Below are 22,083 nucleotides of genomic sequence, written 5' to 3'. Positions count from 1 at the left end.
ATCCTAAATTACAAATAAATAATTTACATTATAACATGTATTTTATTATTATTATTATTATTATTATCATGTTAACATTTTCCTATTTATAAGTGTCTACAGATGGATAGATAGATAGATGTACACGTGTGTGTGTGTGTGTTTGTGTGTGTGTGTGTGTATATATACATATATATATATATGTATATGTACAGTCGTGGCCAAAAATATCAGCCCCCTTGATAAATATGATAAAAGAAGGCTGTTAAAAAAAATCACCTGCATTGTTAATCCCTTTGTTCTTTAATTACAAAATTCACAAAATGTATCCTTTCATTGGATATTAATAATTTAAAATCGGGGGATATATCATAATGAAATAAATGTTTTTCTCTAATTCACATTGGCCACAATTATTGCCCCCCTTTTATTCAATACTTTTTTAAACCTCCATTTGCCAGTTTAACAGGTTTTAATTTTCTTCTACAATGCCTGACGAGGTTAGAGAACACCTGACAAGAGATCAGAGACCATTCCTTCATCCAGAATCACTCCAGACCCTTCAGATTGCCAGCTCCATGTTGGTGCTTCTCCTTTTCCAGTTAACTCCTCTCATTTTCTATAGGCTTCAGGTCAGAGAACTGGAATGGCTATAGCAAAAGCTTGGTTTTGAGCTCAGAGACCCATTTCTGTGCTGTTTGAGTTTGGGTTATTGTACAGTTGGAAGATCCAAACACGGCCCATTATAAAAATTTTAACAGTGTCAGTCACTGATTTTTTTTCTGTTGGTATTTGATAGAATCCATGATGCATTGTGTCAAAACAAGAAGTCCAGGACCTCCAGCAGAAATATAGGCCTACGACATAAAAATATACAGCAGTATATTTCATTGTACACATGGGGTACTTTTTATCACTGTGTTCACCAAACCCATCTTGAGTGTTTGCTGCTAAAAAGCTCATTTTAGTTTTATCTCACCATATAAGCCAGTCTCATTTGAAGTTCCAGTCAAGTATGATTACTGAATATGCTGGAGTTTGTTTTTGGATGAGCTAGGAGAATTTTTCATGACACTCTCCCGAACAACATGTGTTGATGTAGGTTCTGTTTGACAATTTTTTTTAAGGTTTCCTGAGCCCGAGACTCCATTTTCTGCAGTTCCCCAGCTGTGATCCTTGGAGAGTCTTTACCCACTCAAACTCTCCTTCTCAACATTCATTACCATCTTAATTATTGCCCTGATGGTGGAAATGGGAATTTTCACTGATCTCTCTTTTCTTGAAGCCACTTCACTAGTTTGTGAAGCTCAGTTATCTTTTGCTACACTTCAGAAATATATTATTTCGTTTTTCTAATTGTGATGGATGATTAAGGGAATTTGGGTTTTGTTTTCCCTCCTATTTATATTTCTGTGAAACAGTTAGCCATAGCTGGATAATTTCATGTTTATAATCATGCTGGAGTGCTCAAAATTGTGAATATGAATTGGAATAAACTTAAGAGATATTTTACTCATGGGGGGGGGGGGGGGGCAATAATTGTGTCCAACAAGTATTTGAGAAAATCCTCAAATGCACCCCCCATTAAATTCTTATTATCAAATGAAAGGATCTATTTTTGTGATTTTTTTTTTTATATTACAGATCAAAAGGATTAATAATAGATGCATTTTCACAGCCTTCATTGATCATACTTACCAAGAGGGGCTTATATTTTTGGCAACGACTGTATATGCATTTTAAATGTATGCATTTAGCAGACGCTAATAATAATAATAATAATTATTATTATTATCATTATCATTATCGTTATTATTATTATTATTGAAACATTGTTTGATGTGCCAGAAATAACCCCCAGAAACATAATTAATTCAGGGCAATCTACTTGTCAAAACACAAAGTCTTCTTTTTATTGCTCTCAGACCAATGCCCAACCTGAGGTGCCTAAACGTTAGTAGAAGTGATGTTTTGTGTCATGTGCTGAAGCCACCGTCTTCGTGCCATATTAAGAAGTGATGCTTTGTGTCATGCGCTGAAGTGAAAGTCTTTGCGCCTTTGTTCACTGTCCATCCTATTTCATGATCAGTCAAGGGTCGAGGAAGAAGCTGTTATGCATTCACGCGATGCGTCCAGAAAAAAGGCTTTTAGTGGGTAGGTCGGACAAAACATTTGTTACTTGTAGGCCAGTTGACTGGTGACAAACTGCAGTTCATCTAGCTCATTTAAGCTATTTATGTTATTACGAGCGCATTTTAATGGATTGTATGTGCTTAATTGTGCGGATTTGTAAGTTATATTGTTTAATTTACTGAAATATAGTTGTTTTTCGTTTCATGCTCTTTCTCTAATATTTGTGTTGTTTTTTTATCTTGCACCGAAAGTGTTGCTCGTGCTGCATTGGAGCGCTCGCGCCAGCGGGGAGACGGACGCTTCAACTGAGACTCATCCCCAGTGTGACACTGATGGATCGGTAAAGTCCTGCTTATCAGCCCCTCGCTGGCTTACTACAGCTTTCTGCCTGTAGTTCTCAGGCTAATTTCAAGCAGATATTTACGCTTCACCCACATATGCCACAGGACTGAGGTCAGAGATTCCTGAGGATGAACTATTCAGCAAGATTTGCCTCACCAGCGTTTTAATATTCATTTGAATGTAGCCACTTGAATGCCTTTTTAATTTATAAACGGCCATTTTTAGGCACATTTTTAGTAAGATTTCCAACATTATAAACATTCGTTTCTTACTGTAGAAATAATAGTAATAAGGTTGTTAATTTTATAAAATTATTTAAAAAAGGGATTCGTCCTTAAAGTGTTGATGCTGCTGCTAAAGTAGGCCTATCATCACTGTAACAGGGTTCTCTTGAAGAACAATGAAAAAACACAATCATTGTTATGTAAATGTCGAAAGTGTTCATTCATTCTTAAGGCATTTAAATAATATAATATGTGAATATTAGCCTATATTAAATGCTAAACATATTTAAACACCCTTTTTGTGTTTCTGATTATTAAACAAGATTGTATAAGAAGGGACATGGTCTTTTTCTTACTTTGCATTCAAGGCTTAGCCCTTTGTTTTTAACATTTAAAAATAAGCTAAATTAAAAGCAGAACTGATGATTTTTACAGCAATATGTGTAATAACCACAGAGATTTGTATTTTAGTGTTACTGTCTATTTTGATAATTAACGTCAGTGCACTTGTTCTTTTTTTTAGACTGTAAGATGCACATTGGAACAGACTCATTTGAAGGGTCCTGTCACAATTCAACTGGATTTCACTGAAGGACAAACTGTGGAAATTTACAGTGCATGCCAACAGAAAGGCTCAGATGGGCTTAAATGTCTCTGCCAAAGGTTCATATCTGTTGGAGAGCTGATGATTGTTTAATGAAGGACTCAAATACATCGCTTGATAAGTCATTGATAAATTCTAAGTTTAGATGCTGGTATTTTCAAATGATATCTCTTAATGAATAATTGATTATACTTTTTATATGCTTCCTACAGGATAAATACCTCTGTGCATTCATTACAGCACACTGAGAGATTTGGAAATGAAACGTACACTGTACTCTGTGGCAATCATAGTGTCACGGTTGTTCAGTCACCACAAAGTAAGTCAGACACAAACATAAATCAGAGGAAATATATTTATATTGATACCGATGTCCGAGTTGTTATATTTAACTTAAGTTTTACTTTGTTTTCTCTGTAGCGAGGCCATCAGTTCCAGTTCTCAAAGCTATTGCAAAAGCAGGGTCTACAAATTTAGCTCAGTTAGTGTGTACTTCTGAGGGGAACCCTAAACCAACCATCAAGTGGTATGGTAACAGGTAATATGACATTATATGGCCTGCTACCATTGTAGATACTGCTTCTGAAGAGCTGGTTTCTTGTTGGGATTATTTATTACATAAAATGCTGCTGTAACTGTATGTCTGTGATTCAACTGTTTGTTTTCTTTTAGAAAAAATCCAGTGGAGGGCATGAAAAATAAGTATAAGACAGAGAGCATTTTGACAAGTAACGATGAGCATTATGAAACTCAAAATATTATGTGCTGTGCCAGTAATTCAGTGGGGGAAGAATGTACTCAGCTTCATCATTTCGGTATGTAATGCGTTGATACCATTTTTAATACACTAGTAAACAATATACCGTTCCAAAGTTTGGGGTCTGTACAGTTTTTGCATGTTTGAAAGTTTCTTATGCTCACCAAAGCTGCATTTTTTGATCAAAAATTACATTTGCAGCATCCATTACCAAAATCCTTCAGAAATCAGTCTAATGTGCTAATTTGCTGCTCAATAAACATTTCTTCTTATATTTATGTTAAAAAACATTTGTGTTGCTTAATAGTATTGCAGAAACAATATTAGATTCATCCTGATTCTTTAATGAATGAAATGAGAACATTTATTTGAAATAAAAATCCATTGTAACATAAAAAAAAAATATTTACTGCAACTCTGAAACCATTTGAAGCATCCTTGCTGTGTAAAGATTTAATGTTTTAAAAAATAATTCTGATCCCTAACATTTTTGTATTATGTTAGTTTACATATCTTTGGGTCATGAGACAAGAAGACATAGTTTAATTTTTGTCAGCGACGATCTTTACTTACTATGATACTTAAAGTTAAACGTTTTTCAAATAATTGCTTTTTTATTCAAGGAACAATGCTGTTTTATGTTGCCAGATGTTCACAACAAAATTGCTCACACCCAATTGCTACTCAAAACTAGCCTTTTTAGCATTTTTATGGAGGTCCCCTGCTGGTAAAAATGGCATTTTTGGTGAGCTATTATTTCTATATATTAAATGTCTATTATTGGGGTTGACTTAACCCATGGACATGAAAAACAACCTGCGGCAACAGTGTTAAAGTAGCCCAACTCCATAACCCAAATACATCAACTGTGCCATCCTTATATATAACATTATGTCAATATACGATATATATAGACATGTTAAAATTATACATCAACAAATGACTCCTACCTTAAACCCAGAAACTTTAGATACTGAGTATTTATATATTATGATATTATAATATATATCATAATAGTGACAAGTTTAGCAAGTTTAATAACTTGTAACTGTTTGACAGCAAATATTATTTTGATGATAGGATGTGGGTTATATAGGGGTTTTGGTCTAACCTTCTGTGAATTGTGTTGGTTATCCTTCAGATCTCGATAGAGAAGTGGATGGGCAAAAGGCTCAGACGATTTTCCTGAAATCTGGTCAGTCTCTGTTACTCCGATGCAACATAGACTCTATGGATTCCCCTGAACTGAGATGGCACTTCAATAACACAGAAGTAAGATATGAATGCTAACCATAAAGAAATAGTACATCAACGTTTCACTGCTCTGTCCATTTGCTCATTTGTTTACCTATTTTTTTTTCCCTGCCCTTAATTCAGGTCAAAGGTATAACATCGTTATATTTCGAACACTGGACGCAATACTTCTTTACTGAATCAGTGAACGTGACACATAGTGGGGAGTATACCTGCGTATCTAATAACAAAAAAACTAGGAACACCCATGTCAGGGTCCTTGGTAAGTAAAACTACTGCCCTTTCTATTCAGATGTTTCTTGAAAATGTTTAAATAAAAAGCACAATGATCAGTGCAGATTTAATGCTGCTTCTGCTGTGTACAGTCTCAAATTTAAGACAATCATTTATTATGCAAACAATAATTAAAGTGGTATTTCTGCCCCTCTTTTATGTCCGATTCTTCCTTGACAGAAAATGACACAATCGACATATTTCAGATGAAGGAGAACAACAGTATAGTAGCACAAGAAAAGACAAGCTTCTGCTTCCAGGCTCTGGTGTTCTCCTTCCCAAAAGCCCAGTGTCACTGGATTACACCAAATCAAACCGAAATACAGTGCACAGAGACTCATTACCATAATTTTAATAGGTATTTACCTCATTCTATTCATTTCAATTCAAACGATAATGTAGTGTGGTGTTTGCTCATTTTGTCGATTCTCTCATTAGTACATTTAAGCTGTGTAACCCAGACCCAGGCCAATATCAAATAAAACTAAAGAATCAGCACTATAGTGTCATAAGGAGTATGTCGCTCTGCATTTCAGGTGAGTGGTCATAAACATTTTGACTGAAAAAACATGAAATGTTAAATGTGAAATAAGTTTATATGCAATGCATTTTGCAGACAATCCTAAAATTGCAATAAAATTCCACAATGATTCAAATCTCGTCTCTTGTGAGACTGAAAGCACCCTCCCTATGGATTTATCCTGGAAGATCTGCCTATCACATACCAAGTAAGAAGCAGCGACAACCAATGGTATAAACATGAAATGCGTGTGTTGCTCATTTATTAAACTATTTATCTGTATATTTTTGCAGTTGTAATGAGGAAGGCTGGAAAGAGATACCTGTTGTCCAGCCCAAGGTCATGGATTCAGATAAATTCTGTCAGAAGAAAATTTATTTTGCCAGACCCAGATGGAACAGCGAGGACCATTTTATGAAATGCTGCATCTCTAACAAAGCAGGGGCTGAATGTAGTGACCAAATACGGCTTCCTGCAAGTGAGTTTGACCCTAAATTGAACACTGGATTCAGCAGTTATATACACAGACTAGCATAATCCTTCTAGATTTTAAATATGATTTCATAACTCTTCACACTACTTTACACTAAAGTTTGGGGTCAGTAGGTGTTTTAAACTTACATTTTTAAAAGTCTTTACATTATTTAAAAAGATTTCTAATTTTAAGAAAATTATTTTGAACTTCCTATTCATCAGAAAATCTGAAATAAAACATCCTTTGAGATATTTGACAACAGAACAGTTTTCAACATTGTTAATAAGAAGAAATATTTGATGAGAAGTAAGCTAGCATATTAGAATGATTTCTAAAAGATCATGTGTCACTGAAAACTGGAGTAATGATGCTGAAAATTTAACTTTTTGCCATAACAGTAATAAATTACAGTAAAATACTTTTAATTTGTAATAAAATGTCACAATATTACTGTATTTTTATTTTTATGGTTCCTTGGTGAGTATAAGAGACTTTCAAAAACAAAACTCTTCTCTAATCTTATCAACCCCAAACTTTTGAACTCTTGCGCACTATGTGAACTCTTCCCCATATATTTACATATTTCTATATGTAAATATGTGGGGAATATTTTTATACCACATAGAGAGAAACAGAATTAAATATAGCATGTTCCAAAAAGCCCCTGCCCTTATCAGTTCTTTGCAGCTTTGAAAATGTGTTTTTAATGGCCACTTTTATTTTTTCAAGGAATGATATTTATAAATCATTTCATTTTTTTCTTTCTGATATGAATGAGATATCTCATATATATTCCACACTCATTTTCATTTCAAATCTATGATTAGCACTGAGGTTGAGTCACGATTTTAGTTAAATTTGTATTTTCACCTGCTGTTTTCCCTCAGGTTTCTTTAGTATTGATTACGTGATTTGTTTCCTGGTCATCGTTATTCTCCTCATGATCATCTTTGCCTTAATCATCTTCATCAGAGTTAAGGTAAACCCATACCTGTCTCTGTCCCAATAACAAACAAACCCCTAGAATCATAGATCTGACCTTTTCGAAACACCTGCTCTCGTCCTTTGTTACAGAAGCCTGGCTACCAGTGTCAGATCCAGATGATTCAGATGATCGGACCCAATGACAATGACTACATATATATTGATTTCAGGGAGTTTAAATATGACCTGAAATGGGAATTTCCACGAGAAAATCTTGAGCTTGGTAAAGATCACCAGGAACTTTCTTTAGACTTGCTATATATAACTTATTAGGTGTTACAAATGTATTTTGTGTGCTTTCTAAAGGGAATGAGCTGGGATCTGGAGCTTTTGGGATGGTTGTGCAGGCTACAGCTTATGGCATCAACAAGCCTGGAGTGTCCATTCAGGTAGCAGTAAAATGTTAAAGGGTACGTAATGATATAATTAGCATTAAGTCTCTACATAGCTAAATAAATCAATTGCATTCATCCATACTGGAATATGATGGTAAACGTGTTTTGGTTGTTAATTTATGGACTAAACAGACAAGCACCAGGCAGTGGAAAAGGAAGCTCTGATGTCTGAACTGAAAATGCTGACTCATATTGGACACCATGAAAACATTGTCAACTTGCTCGGCGCTTGTACAAGCTCAGGTAAGATTTGGAGAAGTTGTGGCCTTCTGAATTATATCCTTTACTGGAGCCATCTATAGAGCAGCAATGGTTTCAGAAATATTTTACCATTCATCTTTCCCATTGTGATTTTTAAAATGTCTTTGTTAACATGAACCAAGCCAAGCAGCTATAAGGTGAATAACAACTTTGCAAACTTTAATCTGAAAGCCAATATTTGACAATCTTAAAGAAAGAAGAATTCATATGAAGCATTATGAATTACGTAAATTAAAAACAGTACATAGTGAAATATAAAACTGTTCATTTAAAGGTGTTTAGTATATCTAAACAATACATTAAAATAGTACAGCATCATGGGTAATGTAGTTTTTCACAACAGATTGTTAAACTCTATTATTATTTCTTTTTAAAGGTTGAAATAATGTGAACGGATAGCGCGAACAAAAGCATATACCACCGAATTTGCAACCTCAGAGCTCACAAAATTTTCCCTACAGAGAAAATGAATGGGTTTTTGTACATGTGGGACCTGCTTAATTAGGATTGTTCGGTTGAATGTTTGACCATCAAATAAACAGTCCTTAAGGCCTAATTTACTAGCTGTGTTTGTTTGTTTTTTAAAATCCACAGGTCCTATATACCTGATATTCCAGTACTGCTGTAACGGAGATCTCTTGAACTATCTCAAGAGCAACAGGGAAAGTTTTCACAAATATCTGACAGACGCTTTCAACAGGGACAGGTTCAGGGGCCTCTACCACAACTTCCAGCAGAAGAGAAACTCAAGGTCTGCATAAATGTCTACCAGGCAGTGAATTACAGCAGTGGCCTTTTAGAAAAAAAAAAGAGTGCGGAAGAGAGGGAAATGAATATATTGTGCTAAAGGGGAACCGGTAAATCTAAAGGTGTACATAAATGAATAAACTGTCGTACAGTTACTGTAAATGACTGTGTGCATTTCTCTCCTTGTTGCACCTCTACAGTGAGTATAATGAGGCCGATACCAATCAATACGTGCACATGACTCCCTCAACCAAAGGACAGGAGAAAGAGGCGCTCCTCAGGCCCAGCATCAGCTCAGTGTCTACTATTGAGGGTAGGTGGAGAAATAGAGAATCTGAATTTTTTTAAACTAGAGATGAACTATACAGTGACTTTTAAGAGCGGCAGATCTATTTCTATTTTGATTATTCATAATCACTTGATTTCATATATTATTTCATAAAACATGAATTCAGTGTAAGCGAACATGGTTACTCAGTTTATTTGTTATTATTTGTTACCAACTAACTAATGATAATTAGTTAGATAAAAAAACTGTTTTTTTTAATTCCGTAAAGAAATACTTGAATGCGAAGAAAAACATCAAGAAGAGGAACTTCAGAGTCTCACCTATGATGACCTTCTGAGTTTCTCTTTTCAAGTTGCAAAGGGCATGGAGTTCCTGTCATCTAAAAATGTGAGCTTAACTTTCTGATCATGATTCTTCTACTTCCTTCCATTTAACATTTTTTATTTTGTATGTTATCTCTGAATACCACATGAGCATGTTTCAATAGCTTCTGTATCTGTATTATTAGAATAAGAAAAAACGTCTCTTTGAGTGCTTTATTTCTTGATTTGTTTTCTCTTATTGTTCTATAGTCATTTTAAAAAAGTCTTTAGTGACTAATTTTCTGCCTACAGTGTATCCATAGGGACTTGGCAGCCAGAAATGTTTTGGTGACACAAGGCAGACAGGTGAAGATCGGTGACTTTGGCCTCGCAAGAGACATTGAACATGATTCCAACTACGTTGTAAGAGGAAATGTAGGTATTGTGTGTGCATATATGATAGTCTTGATGTGACTGGTCTTTATTTAGCTGACTGATGGTTGTTTGCATGACATTTTTGCAGGTGCGTTTGCCCGTGAAGTGGATGGCTCCTGAGAGTATTTTCAAAGGGGTTTACACAATGCAGAGTGACGTCTGGGCCTACGGCATTTTGCTATGGGAAATCTTCTCTCTAGGTCTCTCTCTCTCTGCTGTATACAAGTTTTAACTTATAATAAATGATTTCTGTTTAAATATATTAACATATTTTGTACTCATTATTAGGAGTCACCCCATATCCTGGAATAACTGTGAATGACACATTCTACAGAATGATTGAAAGTGGATATCACATGGAGCAACCCTATTATGCTGAAGAATCTGTGTAAGTACCAGTGTATGTATAACATTTTGATAAAACACTGGAGAATGAGATTTATAATGTGTTTGGGTCTGTTTAGTTACAAGGTAATGCGTCGCTGCTGGATGATTGATCCTGTCGACCGGCCTTGTTTCTCCAAGCTCGTGGCTTTCATGGAAAAAGAGCTGGCTGCTTTGGAAGAGAGGGTGACTTTTATGTGAAAAATGATTAAAAAAATGGGTTAAATTGTCGGTGGATGCACACTCACTGTGATATCTGTTTACAGCTGTATTACAATGTTGAAGGATACTGCCACAATGACACAACATATCAGAATGCACCTGTGACCCCGGATGCTACACTGATGGAGAAAATGGATGTTTGCCGATCCGACATTGAGACTTCAGATGAAACAAAGCTGTGGACAAACCTGGATCTGTAAGAACAAAACCTCTCGTTTAACCATAGGGGTTAAAGCCTTGCATTAGGAAAACATAATGCATAACACTTAATAACCACTTACACATAGCATTTTTAATTTCTAAGAGAAAACGTGGAAGGAATAAGAAGAAATAATTCATGTGTTTAATGTTTTTGATTAAGACCTATTAACACATTTTCACATTCTTCCACGAGTGCTTTCCCTGTAATTAATAACAAACATACAGTATTTGAGTGTTGTTTTGTGCAGGATGCTTCTTTAGGCACTTAAATATATAAATAATAACAAACTTTCCCAATTTTAATTAGAATTCTAGATATTGTACCTGAATAACCTGCTTCTGTACTCCGTAATGAAGGCTTACAAGAGATGTTGTGTTTGAGAAGTACAACAGATTATGAATTATTATTTTTTTTTGCTGCACTTTGCAGGAGAAATTGCTCTATTTTTATAACAAAAAATAATAATTTTTCATTATATTTATTCAGAAATCTTAGACGTTTATGGTTTAATCATTATTCTTGAAACATTATTTATCGTGTAATAGTCTGAGTATTAGAATAGTCTGCAGTGTGCTTAGTTATGCTTGTGCTTAACAGAACTTTAATGTGCACATTTATGAAGATTGTCTATTAACGATATAGTCCATAGCTTACATTTCAGTGTGTGTTTTAAAGTCAACAACAAGCAAAGTACAAACAACATTACTGTTTAGGTTAAGCATTCCTAACTTTTTCAGTCCACTGAGACAATAAATAAGTGTGCATGATAATTGAAGAGGAGTTAACAAACTGTCAAATGTTTATGAAAATATTGACCAATATTTGTATTTAAGGTTTAAGATGCAAAAAAGCTAATAAAACACAATACAAATTGTGCATTTTGTGTCTTATGATTTTGTTATTTGACTGAAGGTGTTTATCTCTTATCTACACCGTGAATGGAGCCAGGGAGCATGATGACATGATTGATAAACATAATTGATTCATGATTGATTGATTCATGTTCAAAAGTCAGTATTGGCATGACTAAACCTTTAACTAGGCATTCTTTCCATAAAAACTGATCCAGTCTCCATACCTCTTATCCTCTGTTGGATCACGAGCTATAGAATATATACACTTATCTGTTGATACAATTGTTCAACATTCAAAACAATGCAGGCTATGACAAAATATCATGTCACAATATATTGTACTAAAATGCAAATGTATTACGGATAGCGACAATATTTTGTACTAAAAATGAAAGCTTATAGCCTACATTTAGTATAAATATTATTAAATATTAATAAATAAATAAATAATCACATTATTTAGTACAATATCTAAATCTTTTAAAATATAACAATGTGTAATCATATTAGTGTCTAAGATAGTTAGTATTTTTTTTAATAACAACAAAACAATGCTTTTGTAAACAGGGTGCGCTCTCGGCCGTCTCGGTCTCCAGGAACTTTCTTCACAGGCACATGAAGAAAACATCTTGAATCTCAGTGAATATGTGCCACACATACTTGATATAGATTATATATATATATATATATATATATATATATATATATATATATATATATATATATATATATATATATATATATATATATAGTAAAACCATGGTTAATTTTCATTTTAGGTTTACAATATATTTTTATACCCCTGCATTGTTTTTGAATGTTGAACAATTGTATCAACATATGTAGCCTATATAGCCTATTATATATAAGAGGTATGGAGACTGGATCAGTTTTAATAGGGAAAGACTGCCTAGTTAAATGTTTAGTCATGTCACTACTGATTTTTGAATGAATCAGTCATGTTAACAACTTTACAGCACTTATTGTGAATGTCACTGACATTGTAGGGTTGCTTTGTTAAAACATCTCTATGGTTAATTATAGATATAGTAAGACAAACTCACTTCTCCACTCATGTTGGTCTGAAAAGGGTGTTTCGGGTCTCGGCAGACTAGCGTGAAGTGACCGACAGCGACATCTGCTGCTTGTGCTCAATTGCATTTGTGAAAAAATCTGGCTACACACATTTGTTAGAAAGTCCAGATAAGTTTCCTTATAAAAAGGCAAATGAGTCTCACAGTTATAACACACAACGCATATCCTATATTTGTCCATACCTCTGCATTTTCTCTCAAAATAGAGTTTTGTATTTGCAAATCACTTTGCGTTTGTTTGAAAGTTGAGTTTTTCCTTTGGAAAGCAAATTATGTTTATTTGCAAAACGCTGGAATTTTTGTATTAATATTGTCACAAAATTCGCTACATATGTGTGCATCAATTAAAGCAGCGATCAATTAAACCTGTGCATCAAATGGATTTACTGCATACCTACCAGACAATCAGAATCCAGTATTCAGACAGACCATGGAATACTTTTAAATAGGATATATAAACCCCAATCACACCTGTGTTGTGTGATGAGGATATTCATCCTCCTTACTGCGTCACAGTGAGACAACTACTGATATTTAAATGGAAACCGTCGTATAGGCTAGTTGCCCCTACGGACGTTGACCTCGTCCAATATTGGCTTTTTCCATTTCCCTAGTTTGTAGAGGACACGCGACTGAGCCATGGAGATAAACGTTGTAAATGCTTTAACATACGAGGATTTTGTGAAACTATTCGGTAATGTGGTTGAGAAATGCCCCCTCATTTCGGCTGCGATATGGTCCCACCGGCCATTCAAAGATCTAGCAGACCTCGAGGCTCACGTGACGGAATTCATTGACAGTCTACCAGACTCAGGTGATTTCTTCTGCTTTGGCTATTTACCAAAATCAGGTTTCCTAATGTTTTAAACACACTAGTTTATTTACTGGTTAAGTACTTTGAATGCGTTCAGGTAAAGAGGGCATCTTGCGGTGTCACCCTGATTTGGCGGGCCGGGACCTCCAGAGCGGGACTCTAACACGCGAGTCTCAAGAGGAGCAGAGTCAAGCCGGAATGAACACACTGGACTCCGCGGAGGGTCTGCAAATGTACCGTCTAAATTCGGAGTACAAGGAGCGCTTTGGCTTCCCTTTTGTCATCTGTGCCCGTCTCAACAACAAAGCAGATATTGTTCGCCAGCTGTCTGAACGCTTGAAGAATGACCGTGGACCGGAACGAGAGCGCGCGATCGAAGAGGTTAAAAAAATCTGTAGCCTCAGGTTACGCAATATTGTCTTATCTGACATTCAAACCCAAACCAACAAGTAAACAAGTTACCGTTTCAAAAATTGATACTGCATCTCTCTACTTGATTGTATAGGCATATTTCTTTAAAAAAAAAAAAGAAATAGGCTTAACCCAAAAAAGAAGAAGGCCTAGCATAATTGATTTATATGCAGCCTAACATTTGTTCAAAAAATGTTAACCCGTTAAGATATGAAACGTTATTTTCGAATGTCTTCTGAACATTCTAAACTTCCAGGTTTTTAAATGTTTGAAAAAGTTTTACTTGGTTATGTGAACGTTTCAGAAAACATTAAAGGCACGTTCTATTTTTATCATTTTGCAAACGTGATGGGAAAATGACTTGCTCTCTGAATCCTCTGAAACTGAAACTATAATAATAATAATTATAATTATAATAATAATTATAATAAATAAATAAATAAACAAATATATTATTATTATTAATATTATTATTAATATGCATTATTTTATTGGTTGATTTGTTTTAGGCTACTTTTTTGCACCAAATTAAAACAAATGACATGACTGCACACATGCTTTTAATTTGTTTAGCAGTAGCTAGCCTACATAAATAGTATGAATGTTATTGAAAGAAATTCATGATAAGAGAGAATATCCACTTGTATTTGACTTTTCATTGTCTATCTATAAATACGAATACAATTATAATAATGTCCAATAAAATTTTGCTCATTAAGATTTGATGACGTCATGGATTTCTATTACAGAAAAGCACCTCCCAAGAAACTGACTCCAGAGGAGCTTCGTTTCTCACAAAGCTGAGATCGCCCCCTACTGTCAATCTTTTAGTGTAGGCTACGGTACAGATTTACAGGATTGGACGAACTCTTGTCCGGCGAATTTCCACTCGTCGATGGCAGGCTGTGTTGATGACACATGTCTCTTTTGGTCAGTGTTTGTTTGATGAGTCTTGTGGGACTGGTGGTAGGTGAGAGTGCAGGGGTGACGGGGGTCCCGTTCCCGGAGCGACACACGACTCCTCCTTCAGGTCTCCGGACGTGATGGAGGAATCCTGCTCGGGGTCCACTCCTCTGGCTCTCCTCTTGTCCTCCTCCTTTTTCCACTTCATGCGTCGGTTCTGGAACCAGATCTTGATGTGTCTCTCGGTGAGGCTGAGGGTGAGCGCGAGCTCCACGCGGCGCGGGCGTGAGATGTACTTGTTGAAGAGAAACTCTTTCTCGAGCTCGAGCAGCTGCGCCCTGGTGTACGCCGTCCGCGTGCGCTTGTTCTCCTCAGCCTCCACCATGTAAGGACCTAAAACAAATTTAACGAGAGAAATTTTAGTAAGGTCGTGTTTTTGACACAAACACACCATCTGCTTCTGAGAATATTACAGTTTGAAAGTTATCTGAACGTTTGATCAGGGCGTTATATAGCCTAAAATAAAACTCACGAGTCTCGGGCGTCAACTCAAAGGTCAAAACCTTCTTACTGAATTCACTAGTTCATGTAAAAATTAGGAATACCTTAAACCAGATGTTTCAGGCTGAAAATAATCCGCATTTAATTCGAATTAGGCTGCTTTCTTTTTATTTCAATATGTTTGCGAGTAAGCTAGCGTCGCCTTCATAAGCAGTTTAGCTCCGTCAATAGGCTTTAATCACTTTCAAAAATAATCCCTTCTTTTTCGTTTTCGAATAAAAAAATAGACTTATTAAAGGATTAAAATTAGTCTTTAAAACTGCATTTCTAAAAAAGTAAAAGAAATCTATATCAAATTCACTTTCACTGTAAAACTGTTTCATAAAAAGGATAACTTGCAGTGGTCAAGTAATATTTATGTTATTAGGGGATTAGTTTAATCCCAAAATAACAATTATAGGCTCTTTTAATAATTATATACATACGGCAAATTGTATGTGTATATTATATAGGGAATTCTTTCTATAATGTTATGTTTTTTTTATTTTATTTAACGATTTGTTTATATTACAAAAATGAATAGACTAATTGTAACATTTTACAGTAAATATAACTATTAACATTTTTCTCGAAATTATTTAAAAATATTATTTAAAAATAATCAGGCAATTAAAATTAATCAGTATGCTGTATAGAATTTCTAGACTATTAAACAAAAGTAAAGAAACAAAACAAAACAAAAAAACTAACCTTCGTATTGTTTTCTTCTTATGGGCGATTTTAAAAGACAAAAAAAGTAGTAATTTGCGTGTGGGCCACTCACTGAATAACCACTCAATAAAATGGAATGTGTAAATTACTTAATTGTGACTGCTGGAACGATTTTTTCACGACACTAACACATTTTTCAGGGCCGCGTTTCAGCATTTAAATGTAAAAACCTACGATGCCTTTGGTAAACTCGGCCCATTGGCAGAACCCTGGTCATATCATTTTATTCTTCTGAAACAACGATGGATGTATTTGGAATCTACGAAAACAGTTATTTTTAACTAATTGGGTTAGGCTAATTAAAAACACAATAATCTACTTTCAAATGAAATTTTGTAACACAATGACTCTTTTAAGCACTTTGGTGCTCACAAGCAAGAATTTGACATTAGGGCCTGCTTTTATTTTGTCAAAACTTAATTGGTGAACCTAAAAATTAATGGCCGAAGAGTTACCTGTCCAGTGTCCTTTCCAGGCGTGTGAGTGAGATTTCGTTGACTTCATCCACGGGAAAGGCAGATGGTATCTGCTCCGATCCCCGCACAGGTCAAGAGAGTCTCCGTAACCGCCGAGCGTCTGTAGAGATGTCTGCGGAGTCTGGGGAAGGTGAAGATGAGGCCCTGCCGGATCATCCCGGGTCGACATGTTATAAGAAGTAATGTCGGCGAGATTTGGCTGGTCCTGGCTGCCCAGGGACGGTGAGGCGTAGACGGACTGAGTCTGTCTACTCATATACAGACACGGTGGAGGGTTTTGGCTGTAGTCTTCGTTGGGATGTCTCTGGAAGGCGCAAGAATCCTTGTACAATTGGTTAGGAGAGTAATAGTGCTCTTCCCGATTCATGATTGCCACAGACCGGGGAAACCGTGCTGTACACGAGCACACGAGCCAGCGCCCTGCCCCTGATCAGGACCTCTGCTCTACCTGCAGTCTGAGCGTCTGGCGCCGATCGAGGGCCTCATAGGTGTGCCACCGTGAACATGTGACCCTGCTGCACCATTGGTTTCACTGTTTACACAAAGCTGTCAACTGGCAGTAAATTCTGTACGTGTTTCCTTTCGACTGCCCCGCGGTTTGACAATAATTGAACAAAACTGACCATGCTTAAATCAATGCCCTTGGCAAACACTTTCTGTTTGACTGTGACAATATGTGCTACACCTGCAGTTGTTCGATTTACTGCAAAGACAGGTGAATTGGGGAATCTGTATATCTGATCTCCACACAAAAGACTGCCGCTGAAGACTGAACACTGATCGGGTATAAAAGAGGGACTTCAAAATGCAGCATAACATTTTTTTTGATAAAACATTCTAAATTGCTCAAATTATTTTTATCAACTTCCGATAGAAAAGAGACCGGATCGATTCTCACTTATCAAAGGCAAAATAATAGAGACCTACTTGAGCTTTAATTGTTTAAGCAAAAACAAAATATGAGTAGTTAAGTAATTGCACAAATAGCCTATAATTTAAAGTACATGGAAACTTTCTATTGCATAAAAAGTCATTTAGGGGGATAATGTCTTAAGATTATTAAGATGTTATTTGGGAAAATAGTAAATAAATAAATATAAATGTATATTGTTTGGGTGCGAAGTGGTTGGGCGGGGGGGGGGGGGTGGTCTAAAAGTCCATCTGAAGCCAAATACTAAGTGTAAAATGGAGTTTACCTATTAAACTTTCCTTTTTTTCTCGTAAAAAGAGCACGTGCTCTAAAGGTAGGCTCCACATTAAGAGGCACCATTAAGTCCTTGTTACATAAAATCTATGGACACTGGTGACAAGGGCAATCATTACGCACACCTCTCAACATGTTGTCCGTCTTTTGCTTTAACCAAGCTTACCTGCCATTAAGCACACCTGTCCACGGTCCATTAAACTAACGTCCTCGTGGATAAATAAAAACGAGCTGTTCGGTGTAAACGAATTAACATTGAGAGTGAAACAGAACTCAATTAGTTTGAGATGTGTGCTGCAACGTGAGCGCGCCAGTCAGTCCGATGTTTGGAGAGGGGACAGAACAAGGGAGAAATGGGCAGCAAAAGGTGTTATTCGATTAGGGCAACTTCCCAAGTCTCGTATGTTGAAGCAACAACAACAACAACAAAACAAATCATTATCTAAAAAAACGAATCTTCTATATAAGATCTAAGTTTTTTTATATCGTATCTCCAATTTTTCTTCATTTTAAAAAGACTGAAATAAAATGAGCCAAAATCTCTCTGTTTTGGATTTATCCCCCAACTAGACTTTTTTACTTAACACGTTTATAAAAAGTGTTGGCATCGGAAATTTTATTCTTTGGCCAATTATTTTTCCAGAACTTCATCCGAGCACCCTTTCCATTCGTTTGCACGCATGCATACATGAATGAATAGATAAACAAATGGTTATTTAAGACAAATTACATTTAAATCATTATTCTTTACTACAACCTCGCATTTGTCAAGACTTCAAAAAGTGACAAGTAAATACATAATGCATGACTTTTTATATATATTTCAAAATAAAAACAGAATGTTTGATTATATTCAAGCAAATTTCAAGAATATGGCATAGTGCCGTGTTTGCATAGACCTCTTCAAATAACTATAATGGCACTTTCTCTCCTATCTTAATGGGGCTCTCATACATGTCATAAAGTTCAGCCAAATCCATTCCTCGCCAATCAAGCCTTGTAACGGCGCTTAATGGTGTTTATATATGACCTCGTTTGAAAAGGGAAGGAAACCGTTATCCGTGACTATTTTCACAATGTTGAAAGAGTACAAAAGGTTTTATGAAGCGTGAGTGAGACGACGCTATTTGGAATCATATCCATGGAAGGTTATGAGAGGGATAATGGTGTAAAGTGATATGTAATGTAGCTTTGCCATGCCAGAGAGGAAATACACAACTTAAGGCACTGGTACATAAAATCGACTAGCAATTAAAATGCGTTTTGAGACTTCAGATAAAACGCAATAAACCAGTTAGGAGACACGCAAACGCGTTCTGAAACCACTTATATGTTTGAGTAGGAGTAATGTGTAGCTATAAATGTCCAAGTGCGACTCGATAATGGGAGTTCAGGTAAATCATAATGCTACAATTGCGTTATGTCATCAAGCATACACCCACAAGATGCTTCGTCTATGAAACTGAAGGAAAATGCAGTTTTGGTTAGCCTAACGTTTAAATATCACGTGATGAGGTGCAAGCAACCAGGCGGATCAACGAAACTGAGCCTTTAGCTTACTGCAGACTCTTTGATAAGAAATAAGAGGATGAATGGCGATGAAATATGCTGGCTTAGTGGCGACAGCAAAGCTTGGGCAAACATGTCTAACCGCCGCAAAGGAATGATAATGATATTTAAAATGAAGTTTAAGTCGCCCGTTTAGGAAACTCTCAGGCGCAATAATTCATTCTGGCACCACGCACTGAATGAATGAATGAATGAAAGAAAGAAAGAATGGATGGATGACAGAAACGTCGACGTCAAACACTCGCGTTTATTGCACAAACGTTCATTTCTAAACGTTTTTTTAAACCAAAGACAGTTATTGAGAATATGCTAATTATTGCTGACAAGTAATTACGACTGTAGCTATGAACATCATGTTTATTGCTGGTTAAGTTTTAATTTACATTAAGTTACAATATAACATATTACTTAGTGTGTACACACGCACAAAGTATACATGTTTATACAAACAATACAAAAATCAAGGAAACAAGGGTACACACTGACCTATTAAAATAGTTCTGAAATTATATTAACAGCCTTTCTCAATCAATTTCAATCTTTAGGCTGTTTTAAAAATGCTATTTTAATATTATTGTTCAGCAAAATAATGCAAATTGACATTTGCAGAATGCCTTCATATTGTTGTAGGCATTCATAGGACATGTAGCGATCTCCTGTGTGTTCAAAACAAAAAAAAGCTACTAGAGAGTGTTACATCATTTCCCCCCTCTGTCAGTGTATTTTTTGACATCTGGGGAACTGTCCCGCTCTGGTGAGCGAGATCGAGTCCTTTTTGACTTCCGGGAGAGGTGAGGGGAGTGTCTTCTTCGGGATGGTGAATGATTGCGTGAGGAAGAGCGGTATTTGGATGTGTGTGAATGAGAGTCAGAGTGGTATCTTCTGTGTGAATAGTCTTTTTTGTGATTGCACTTTTCACAGTCCGTGTTGCGATGTTTTTCACAAGTTCTTTTGTACCTATGTTCATCTCTTCCCCTCTCCGGAGCGTCCTGATTTGTAGGCTGATGCGTCACAGCAGTGGAACGAAGAGTGTTTAGCAGAAAGCGCTTGTTTGTGCTTCCCAGGGGACATTTCATCCTAGAAAACAATGTAATGCCATTTAATCAGTTTTAGATTCAAGATACATAAGTGAATTCTGAAAAGTATTCATTTATAAGATATAAAGCCTTCTAAATTGTAAACTGTAAGGACAGCACATAAATTAACTACACTTACCATCCAGTAGCACCCATTGTCTCAGCACGGATTTTTGCTCTGCTAGTTTCTTTAAGGAGCTCCTCCACTGCTTTCCTGTTGGAGGAAATAATATTTTCATGAGAAACTGGCAACTATTGCTATAACCTACGGGCCCGAAACACTTATTGTTTAATTTTCTTTCGTGACTGCAGGGACAGTATTTATTATTTCTATAACGTTAATGCTTAATTGTATTGACAGTATGATCTGTAAGGCAGTTGCACCATGGAACAGAACAGGTAATGTCACAAACACATAGTTGCTTTTTATATACACGAATAATTCCTTCCTTGTAAGATATCGGAGATGATTGCTACATGATATCATACTACATGATATCTGACCACATATTACTAATACATTACACATGGCCGTTAAACAGTTGCACTCAGCCGGGTCACACATTAAACATAACCGCATAAACTAGCCCACTAAATCTGTTGTACACAAAAACAAAACAGTATTATAAGAAATGTCATACCTCTCTAGTTCACTTTCATCCATGATTTATTTAAACTCAAACGCCTTCAGTGTTCAATTTTAATTCGTTTCAGCTCTGCTTGCTAACTGTGTTATTTACTAAACTTGAGAACCCAAATTAGGACCCCGTTTGACTTAGCCCTTGATTGAAGTCCTAACCTAAAATACGGATGTAAAATATAACCTATGTCAGCTGCAGACATAAACACGACAGCAAAATGAACACTTAATGTAAAAACAGTGTTTTAAAAAAACTAAATGTTTAAAACAGTGTCTAAAAACCATAAAAAGTCTATGCTTAAAACATGCATTTCAATCAGGCACCTAAATGGTCACACCTGCTATAAGATTGACAACGAGAGTTCCCGCCTCCCGAGTTCGTTGAATCGGTTCTTTTGAACGGTTCATTTAAGTGAAGCGGTTCAAAAATGATTCGGTGGTTCTTTACGTCATCACATATACCCTTAGCATATTACAAGCTCCAAAACGATCCAGTACATTCTCTAAAAAGCTATTTAGGCTATTATGTTATTTTCGCTTAACGTTTAATAAATAAGGGTCTTTATTTTAATATCATGTGTCTTAGTTTCAGTATGTTACAGCCAGGAAATCCACTATAGGCTAATTGGAATTTAAGTATAATTTGCATTTACAATAACAAAGAATAAAATTCATATATAAATCTTGATGGTTTGAAATTAGCTTATGCATTAAAACTAACTTTGGTTTGCTTTTGCGTTTGATTTTGTTAATAAATCATACAATCAAGTCAATACATATATTTCCAGAACATTTTATTTGTAACTGTATCATTCAAATCTTCAATTGATTTACATCAAACCAATAAATGACCAACAATATGTAGTCTACTGTAAATGCTGTGACATTCACCATGTTAGTCTCACGTGTAGCAAGTTTATTTTTTATTTTTATTTTTTATAATAGATAAATAAAAATAAAATAGTATAATATAAATAAATAGATGGCT

At 35.6% G+C, this 22,083-nt stretch overlaps 4 protein-coding genes across 4 annotated transcripts; 2 read left to right on the top strand and 2 right to left on the bottom strand.

The window, feature by feature from the left end:
- The first annotated feature begins 1,805 nt into the window (after positions 1-1,805).
- On the top strand, positions 1,806-11,658 carry LOC113041933 (receptor-type tyrosine-protein kinase FLT3-like). The gene is given in 24 exon segments (XM_026200515.1): positions 1,806-2,133; positions 2,364-2,452; positions 3,202-3,341; positions 3,495-3,601; positions 3,703-3,820; positions 3,955-4,097; positions 5,181-5,311; positions 5,417-5,555; positions 5,747-5,924; positions 6,005-6,102; positions 6,183-6,294; positions 6,380-6,564; positions 7,449-7,540; positions 7,636-7,768; positions 7,852-7,959; positions 8,073-8,183; positions 8,796-8,952; positions 9,149-9,261; positions 9,506-9,624; positions 9,852-9,974; positions 10,063-10,174; positions 10,263-10,362; positions 10,439-10,544; positions 10,625-11,658. Coding segments are annotated over 24 exon segments (2,943 nt in total). The 5' UTR covers positions 1,806-2,060; the 3' UTR covers positions 10,781-11,658.
- Positions 11,659-13,286: 1,628 nt separating this feature from the next.
- On the top strand, positions 13,287-14,673 carry urad (ureidoimidazoline (2-oxo-4-hydroxy-4-carboxy-5-) decarboxylase). The gene is made up of 2 exons (XM_026200514.1): positions 13,287-13,544; positions 13,642-14,673. Exons 1-2 carry the CDS (start codon positions 13,370-13,372, stop codon positions 13,995-13,997), a joined length of 531 nt encoding a protein of 176 aa, XP_026056299.1. The 5' UTR covers positions 13,287-13,369; the 3' UTR covers positions 13,998-14,673.
- Positions 14,500-17,159, bottom strand: pdx1 (pancreatic and duodenal homeobox 1). The gene is made up of 2 exons (XM_026200513.1): positions 16,586-17,159; positions 14,500-15,251 (listed from the first exon to the last, which is right to left on the bottom strand). Exons 1-2 carry the CDS (start codon positions 16,971-16,973, stop codon positions 14,887-14,889), a joined length of 753 nt encoding a protein of 250 aa, XP_026056298.1. The 5' UTR covers positions 16,974-17,159; the 3' UTR covers positions 14,500-14,886.
- Positions 17,160-19,606: 2,447 nt separating this feature from the next.
- Positions 19,607-21,230, bottom strand: si:ch211-140b10.6 (protein POLR1D). Its single transcript, XM_026200512.1, has 3 exons — positions 21,097-21,230; positions 20,595-20,669; positions 19,607-20,456 (listed from the first exon to the last, which is right to left on the bottom strand). The coding sequence occupies exons 1-3, from the start codon at positions 21,117-21,119 to the stop codon at positions 20,078-20,080; spliced, it is 477 nt and encodes a 158-aa protein (XP_026056297.1). The 5' UTR covers positions 21,120-21,230; the 3' UTR covers positions 19,607-20,077.
- Between the last annotated feature and the right edge of the window lie 853 nt (positions 21,231-22,083).

The sequence above is a fragment of the Carassius auratus genome, chromosome 24, assembly GCF_003368295.1.
Source record: "Carassius auratus strain Wakin chromosome 24, ASM336829v1, whole genome shotgun sequence".
Classification (NCBI taxonomy): domain Eukaryota; kingdom Metazoa; phylum Chordata; class Actinopteri; order Cypriniformes; family Cyprinidae; genus Carassius; species Carassius auratus.
Note: the sequence above shows the minus strand (reverse complement) of the source record. Positions and strands in the feature narration are given on the sequence as shown.

Coding starts and splice junctions, on each gene's coding strand:
- pdx1 (XM_026200513.1), bottom strand. CDS start 16,973: ATGAATCGGGAAGAGCACTATTACTCTCCTAACCAATTGTACAAGGAT. Junction 15,252..16,585: donor CTGGAAAGGACACTGGACAG/GTAACTCTTCGG, acceptor AATTTGTTTTAG/GTCCTTACATGGTGGAGGCT.
- si:ch211-140b10.6 (XM_026200512.1), bottom strand. CDS start 21,119: ATGGATGAAAGTGAACTAGAGAG. Junction 20,670..21,096: donor GATGAAAGTGAACTAGAGAG/GTATGACATTTC, acceptor TTCCTCCAACAG/GAAAGCAGTGGAGGAGCTCC. Junction 20,457..20,594: donor ACAATGGGTGCTACTGGATG/GTAAGTGTAGTT, acceptor ATTGTTTTCTAG/GATGAAATGTCCCCTGGGAA.
- urad (XM_026200514.1), top strand. CDS start 13,370: ATGGAGATAAACGTTGTAAATGCTTTAACATACGAGGATTTTGTGAAA. Junction 13,545..13,641: donor TGACAGTCTACCAGACTCAG/GTGATTTCTTCT, acceptor GAATGCGTTCAG/GTAAAGAGGGCATCTTGCGG.